The sequence below is a fragment of the Eubalaena glacialis genome, chromosome 12, assembly GCF_028564815.1.
Source record: "Eubalaena glacialis isolate mEubGla1 chromosome 12, mEubGla1.1.hap2.+ XY, whole genome shotgun sequence".
NCBI lineage: Eukaryota > Metazoa > Chordata > Mammalia > Artiodactyla > Balaenidae > Eubalaena > Eubalaena glacialis.
The window spans coordinates 31,401,626-31,409,654 of NC_083727.1; the positions used below are offsets into that span (position 1 = coordinate 31,401,626).

Below are 8,029 nucleotides of genomic sequence, written 5' to 3' on the forward strand. Positions count from 1 at the left end.
GTTGTAAATACTCCTGGTTGCTATGGTAATACATTTGAGTTGCTAATCTGTCAGGAAAAGTGTTAGAGAGACACCTACATGTAGAAGCATCTGTATTCTCCAGCACCATCTCAGACTAATGCAAGCAGACTATGGGCAACACAGGATTCTAACTAAACTAACAGGATAAGTGAGACAAGTAGCAAACTGAAGGAAATAGCATATTTTTAAAAATTCTTTTCCTTCCTCACCCCTCTAACCCTCAATTCCATTTACCAGCAAGTAAATGAACAGGCAAACATAAAACACAGACCACATGCAACAGTCTTGACTACCTTCTGACAAATAACTTTGCATCAGAAAATATCCTAAGCAAGTCAGAGAACTAATTACAAGGAGGGAAAAGCATGAAGGAAATGAATGTAATTTAGATAGTAAACATCCGTGCTTCTTTCCCACCTCTGAACTCCCAGGGAGTACGCCCTCTCTTTAACCTTCATCTTAAGCAAATACAAGGAAATGTAAGCCAAGCCAGGGTCCCTGAAGATTTTAGGATAATATTTATGACTATTTTTCAAAAAGCCTTCTGGCACACCATGTTTTTTTCTGGAATTCATTTACATGATTGGATTTGAGGCATGTCAGAAATATCGGAAGCCCACTCCCAACCGACCATCACGACAAATCATTCCCCGTCCAGATGTCCTTATACGGCCAGACTTCCTATAAATCTGATGGCTTAGTGTATGCATTGCGTATGGGTCTTGGCTCTGAGTCACATTCCCTGGGAGCTTTGATTTCCGCTTTGAGGGCTGGCACAGACTCCTGCTTGCTCTTATAAGAAAATGTCTACGACTGAAAGCTGAAATGTGCAAGATTCCTTCTTCAAGTACACAAACACTCCAAGTCTGGCCACTTTCCTGTAGTCCTGCCAGGTTTTCTCTATGTCTGATACCTGATCAAGTAACCTTTTTTTCAGGGAAAAAAAAAACAAAAAACATAAGAGAAGGAATGTAGTACATCCGCAGCTGAACATCTTACAAGCCTTAACCAAACGACCTGTACAAATGATGCCTGAGTAGACACACACATACCTTATATAGCTCTGTAAATAGGACTCAGTGGCCAACTCAGTGAATTCCTCCTTCTACCAGGAAAAAGAAAAAATGCTCTCTAAAAAGCATTTGCTAGATAAACACTTGCTTACAAGACAAAATTAGTGCATCTTAACCATTTTACACACAAATTCAAAGACCTTTTTCTCCCAATTCTGACCTGCTGTCAATCAAAAGGGTTGGGATAAGTCAGAGCTGGAAGAAGTTATAAGAAGCCACTATTTCCACTTTACTGCCCAGGCACACACAAACATTTGCTGAGTCATTTATAATAGTGCAAGAATTCAAATCCCGTGGCATGAGTGAAGGACAGAGTGTCAGCCTTTCCCTTTGGATTTCCTGGCATTTGATGGTCCATATCACAATATAAACATACTTTTGAGTCTGTGAATGTCTTGGGTGTATTCATTCTTTCTCTCCCGCCCTCTTTCTGTCACTGTCTTAATAATCTTTCATTTTAAACCTTTCAAAAGAGTTTTGATCATAAAGCCCCAATCTAACCTTACATGCACAGCATATTTTTCTATTCTGAGATTCCATGTTCTGTATATTTCAATATGCTTATTTTCTCTTAGCCAGTATTAAAACCATCCAACTGGAGCTAACCATGGACTTTTGAGACTTTGAGGGACCACGTGAATTTTATTAAAACCAAATTCTTTTTATAATACTTCCTGATATTTTAACAACACAGTAGAATAGGAATATACTTGTTATGCTTGTGGAGAAAGAGAAAATCAAGAAAGATCAAAAAGATAAAATTAAATTAAATTTAAAAATAAAGTAAAATAAAATAAAGCACCAGTTCTCTGAGAACTGTAGTCTAATTAACTATCATTAAACCAGCATTTTATAAACAGAAACTCAGGAATATGACTCCTACTTGTGACTTCCCTACGATTTGTGAATGGCAGCTCCAAGAATACAACCCAGGTCACCCAACTGTAACCCAGTCCAGCAATTTAGCCCCTCCATGAATGAGAGTCTCCACTCTGCTGTACATGAAGTGGTGGCTCTTAGACTCTCCAGAGTATTCAAAAATTCCCAACCAGTTCTCCCATCTACCTCACCCTGCAAGCCACAAGAGCTCATGGCCCAGGACACATGTCACTTTGGGTGAGGTCCCAGCTTCACATCCCTCCCCTTCCCCATCCACCACACCTTTCCAACCATTAGTGGTAGATATAATTGGGGGTTTAGGTCTTGAAAGATTTCACTGTGGCTTCCCACATATTTTGGACTTTTAAAATCATCCACAGGGGAAGAAAAAGTTGGGGGCCAAGTTGCCTTTAATACACATGTGGCTATTAACATAACTCGGAATGTTCCTTCTTTAAATAGGAACTTTTAAGGCCTCTTCTCTTTGAGGAATGCTTGGAAAGAACATGAAATAACAATGATGAAAATTCTTCCTGAGTTTCAGAGACCCTCATCGTTGGCTGGCCATTCCCACTGTTGACATGCAACTACACTGTACAACATGTGGACTGCTTAACAAGGTAATTGTACACAGATGATGTGGTCTGTGCTGAAGTTGGAGTAGTTATTTTTTTTCTTGGCTCTTTTTCAACAGAATGAAATGAAACTTGAAAAAATGTGGCGAGTTTAAACAGGCTATTTTCAAATTATAAATCTATAATGTTTCTGAAAGCTTGCCTTTGCATCTGAAACAGATAGGTTAATCTTCCACCTATACAAGGAAGCATCAACAACTAAAATGAATCTACTCATGGGTAACACCAGCATCAAAGGATGTGGCATTACAATAGGAAAAAATGGCATAGCCCTGGAATCATTCTCTTTACATAAAGTGGAAACTGGAGTTATTAACAAAAACACAACTAAACTATAGATTCTAGAGGGAAGTACAGTTAATTAACTGACTCCTTAGTGAAGCTAAATAGCAATATTAGGAAAGGGACATATGTTTAGACTTTATTGGCCATATCTGACATCTGCACACAAGCAGAGGGAATAAAACCTATTCTTTCCTTGTCCTGATCTCCCTCCATTAGGCTACAGGCTCCTTGGGTAATAAGAAGTAACAATCACTATTCACAGGTGTGTGGAGAGTCACTAAACTATATTACTTACTGACACTCTTAGTTTATAACCAAATATAATGGGGGTACAGTGTTCTCGTTATATAATCAGATTTTCTTTTTAACTGCAACACAACTAAATCTTCACATTTGAAGATTATAGGTTTTAGCATAAGAAAAATCACTCATTTCTCAAAGACCCACAAATGTGTTTAAAACTCCCCAAGTGAACCCCAAGCTTCTTGCTGCTCCCCTCCTGTATGGTTCCCCTGTCTTCCCACCCCTTTTTCCATCCCAGCACCCAGGGCTTCTACCTACCCAACACATAATCACTTGCTCTGACATAACAATAGATGGATTTTTCTGGAAGTGTTGATGTCCACTCATCCCTTTTCCCTCTCTATAGCCCCAACGATAAAACTGCTACATATATTAAGAGAAAACAAAGCAAGAGTGGTGGAAATCCCTCCCAGAAAACTGCATCCCTACGCAGACCCCTGGCTTTATTCTCCTTCTCGTCTGGCATGGGCATCCAAACCGTTATTCCAAGTGACAAATGATCAAATTCCTGCATCTCCAATGTGGGATTCAGGGATTTGCAGGTATGCTCCTGCTTCTAGGGGATTTCAAGTAGTTAAAAGCAACGAACTCCTTTTCTGCTCTCTGAAGAGTTTCAAAGGCAGACAGCCTCTAAAACTACAAATCATTACCAAACCAATAAAAAAGGATTTTTTCGAATTTTCGAATTTTTTAGGAATCCCTGCTATTAGCCTCTTCAGCTACCTACCTCCTACAAAGGATTTATGTCAGTGTGTAGAACAAGCACAGCTATTAGAAACAGAAGTGAGTGGCATAAAAATAATGATAATCACTGCCGATGTATTTTTTTAAATGATATAAATCAGGAGTGATGCGAAGAGGCAAGAGGGAAAAAAAAATCCTATTTGGTGGCTGGAAATACTGAGCCTTTTTTTTTTTTTTTTTTTTTTTTTGGTGAGCTGGAGTGTGCCAGCTTTTTCAGACGGGAGGAATGCTGAGTGTCAAGGGGTCAGGATCAATCCGGTGTGAGTTGATGAGGCAGGAAGGTGGGGAGGAATGCGAGGAATGTCCCTGTTTGTGTAGGACTCCATTCAGCTCATTGGCGAGCCGGGGCCGCCCTGAGCGTATAAAAGCCTCGGGCCGCCCGTCCTGGCCTCACACAACAACTCTTCCCCGCCGAGAGGAGGCAGCCAGTGCGACTCCCACCGCCGACGACCCACTGCCTTCAGCCCGACGGCAGCCGCCCAGGCCGACAGCTCCCGAGACAGCAGCCCGGCGCGTCCCGACCCCGCCTCCGGCCCGAACTCGAGCCGCCCGCCCGGCCCGCCGCGCCACGCCCGCCCGCCGCCGCCCGCCTCCCGCAGCGCCCCGACCATGTCCGCCGCCGGCCTGGGCCCCGTCCGCTGCGCCTTCGTGCTCCTGCTCGCCCTCTGCAGCCGGGTAAGCACCGGAGACCCCCGCGGCGGCCGGGGCCGGGCGGGGGACCGGGAGGGACCCCGGCGGCGCCGAGGGGCGTGCGTCCGGCTGACAGCCGCCTCCCTCCGCAGCCCGCCTCCGGCCAAGACTGCGGCGGCCGGTGCCAGTGCGCTGCCGGCCCGGCGCCGCGCTGCCCCGCCGGCGTCAGCCTGGTGCTGGACAGCTGCGGCTGCTGCCGCGTGTGCGCCAAGCAGCTGGGCGAGCTGTGCACCGAGCGCGACCCCTGCGACCCGCACAAGGGCCTCTTCTGCGACTTCGGCTCCCCGGCCAACCGCAAGATCGGCGTGTGCACCGGTAAGACCTGCAACCCCCGTCCCCTTCCGCCTCCCCGGGCCCCTCGCCCCGCGCCGCCGCCACCGCCACCGGGGCGCCGGGGGACACTTGATGACCCACCACCTCTTCCCTCACGCTCACCGTCCCGCCGGAAAAGAAAGCCGCTCGAATTGCGTCCCTTCCTCAGGCTGTTTCCCTGGAGCCCTGCTCCCAGCTCCCATCCCCGACGCGCTTCCGGTTCAGGCTCGAGAACCGACGCTTGACCCCTGCACGTCCCCTTTTTCCCTTCCTCTCCTTCAGCCAAAGATGGTGCCCCCTGCGTCTTCGGAGGGACGGTGTACCGGAGCGGAGAGTCCTTCCAGAGCAGCTGCAAATACCAGTGCACTTGCCTGGACGGGGCGGTGGGCTGTGTGCCCCTGTGCAGCATGGACGTCCGCCTGCCCAGCCCCGACTGCCCCTTCCCACGAAGGGTCAAGCTGCCCGGGAAATGCTGCGAGGAGTGGGTGTGTGACGAGCCCAAGGACCACACCGTGGTCGGCCCTGCCCTCGCTGGTGAGCTGAGTCTTCCTCTAAGTCAGCCTCGTGATTCTCCCCCCTGGGGCTGAGTCCTGACTTTGCCAAGGGCAGGGGGAAATGTCTTAGCCTGGCGTCTTACCTCGTGTTTGCGTGCTCTGCTCTCACAGCTTACCGACTGGAAGACACGTTTGGCCCAGACCCAACCATGATTCGAGCCAACTGCCTGGTCCAGACCACAGAGTGGAGTGCCTGTTCCAAGACCTGCGGGATGGGCATCTCCACCCGGGTTACCAATGACAACGCCTTCTGCAGGCTGGAGAAGCAGAGCCGCCTCTGCATGGTCAGGCCTTGTGAAGCTGACCTGGAAGAGAACATTAAGGTACGTTTTCTCCTCCTATTAACTCATAATCATGGAACAAGAGTGGACAGGACCAAAGTTAGGTCTCTTACCACCCTTGTTATTATAGGCCTGTCATCTCCAAAAATATCCAACCATTGAGCTGTTTTGATGGAATGAGATGTTATGTAATAGGAACCACCAATTTTCCACTCGGAAATCCTCCACAATGTTAGTTCATTCAAGACATCCCAGAAGAGGCCATGTCTATTTTTGGAAAACTGGCAAATGAGACTCAACCTTCCCCTCCTCAAAACATAAACAGAAGTCAGACAGCCCTAAGGCGAGAACACACAGAGGTTGAAGAAAGCCACACCCCTTGCAGAATCATTGATTTTTCTCTCCTCCCTTGTCTTCCTCAGAAGGGCAAAAAGTGCATCCGGACCCCCAAAATCTCCAAGCCTGTCAAGTTTGAGCTTTCTGGCTGCACCAGCGTAAAGACATTCCGGGCTAAATTCTGCGGCGTGTGCACCGACGGGCGGTGCTGCACCCCGCACAGAACCGCGACCCTTCCCGTGGAGTTCAAGTGTCCCGATGGCGAGGTCATGAAGAAGAGCATGATGTTCATCAAGACCTGTGCCTGCCATTACAACTGCCCCGGGGACAATGACATCTTTGAGTCGCTGTACTACAGGAAGATGTATGGAGACATGGCCTAAAGCCAGAGAGAGTGAGAGACATGAACTCTTTAGGCTGTCACTTGAACTGATTCACATCTCATTTTTGTGTAAACATGATTTCAGTAGCACAGGTTATTTAAATTTGTTTTTCTAACTGGGGAAAAGAAAAATTCCCACCAAATTCAAAATCTTGTGCCATATGACATTCAAACAGTCTGTCAACCCCAGACACTGGTTTGAAGGAAGTAAGACTTGACCGTGGGACTGCATTAGTGCATAGCACCAGCATGTATGCTAGGAGCAGTGGGAGGGGACCAATAGAAAGCCTTGTCATCTTACAGTAGTGATGTGCCTGCTATTTGGAGTGTCACTGGGAAGGAAGACTCACTGACCTGCCTGTAGCTCTAGTGACAGCTAGGATGTGCGTTCTCCAGCCGTCATGAGGATGAGTCAAGTTCTTCTCTAAGTCATAACAGCAGATTCAGCTCTGACCTTCTGATTCGGATGACAGTGTTCAGGAATCAGAATCATGTCTATTAGACTGGACAGCTTGTGGCAAGCTAATTTGCCTGTAACAAGCCAGATTTTTTTTATTGATACTGTAAATACTGTGTGTATATATATATATATATTTGTACAGTTATCTAAGTTAATTTAAAGTTGTTTGTGCCTTTTTGTTTATGTTTTTAATGCTTTGATATTTCAAATGTTAGCCTCAATTCTGAACACCATACGTAGGACGTAAAGCTTGTCTGATAACTCAAAGCATGAAATGGATATTCAAATGGAAATTCTGCTCAGTTAGAGCAACAGTCCATCAAAACAGGTTTTTTGCTAAAGGTGAGGCAGCAATGTCCTTGGAAGTCCGATTTGTAGGTTGGAAATGTGGTAGGCTCACTTTTAATGTACAAATGACCTTTATTAAAAAATGAGTGGCTCTGTATAGCTGATTGGTTTTTCCACCTGGAAGCATTTGTTTCTACTTTGACTATGACTGTTTTTTTGGACAGTTTATTTGTTGAGAGTGTGACCAAAAGTTACATGTTTGCACCTTTCTAGTTGAAAATAAAGTATATATTTTTTCTACAAAGGGCTTGGTTATTCATTTATTCTCTAAACATTTCTGAGTTTTCTTGAGTAAAAATGGGAAGCTTTTGTTTGTCTTAAAACAATTCACTTATAATTTTCTAGATATCTTTTATCATCTAATCAATTGGTTAATCCCTTCAATAGAATTTTTACATGAATACACATCACACTGAATCAGGTGTCACAAATTTGCAGGCATATACACTGTATTGAGTACACAGGCATTTTTTGTTATCTTCACAGTACTTTATAAACACTTCAATTCTCTCTAGATTATTTCAGTCTCCACTAACCCCTGTTGTATTACACTTGGTCCTGTTTACATTTAATACCTCTCTGGTCATTGTAGGCATCTAATTTCCAACCTGTCATCACACAATAGCCCATGTGCCTTGCACATAGAAAAATGTTTTGAATTTGTATGCTCTACTGTAGATCACACACTAGCCTATGTGCCTTGCACATAGAAAAATTTTAACTATT

At 45.4% G+C, this 8,029-nt stretch overlaps 1 protein-coding gene across 1 annotated transcript; it reads left to right on the plus strand.

The window, feature by feature from the left end:
- Positions 1-4,495: 4,495 nt before the first annotated feature.
- On the plus strand, positions 4,496-7,547 carry CCN2 (cellular communication network factor 2). The gene is made up of 5 exons (XM_061207277.1): positions 4,496-4,615; positions 4,723-4,945; positions 5,225-5,476; positions 5,608-5,819; positions 6,200-7,547. The coding sequence occupies exons 1-5, from the start codon at positions 4,550-4,552 to the stop codon at positions 6,494-6,496; spliced, it is 1,050 nt and encodes a 349-aa protein (XP_061063260.1). The 5' UTR covers positions 4,496-4,549; the 3' UTR covers positions 6,497-7,547.
- Positions 7,548-8,029: the final 482 nt, after the last annotated feature.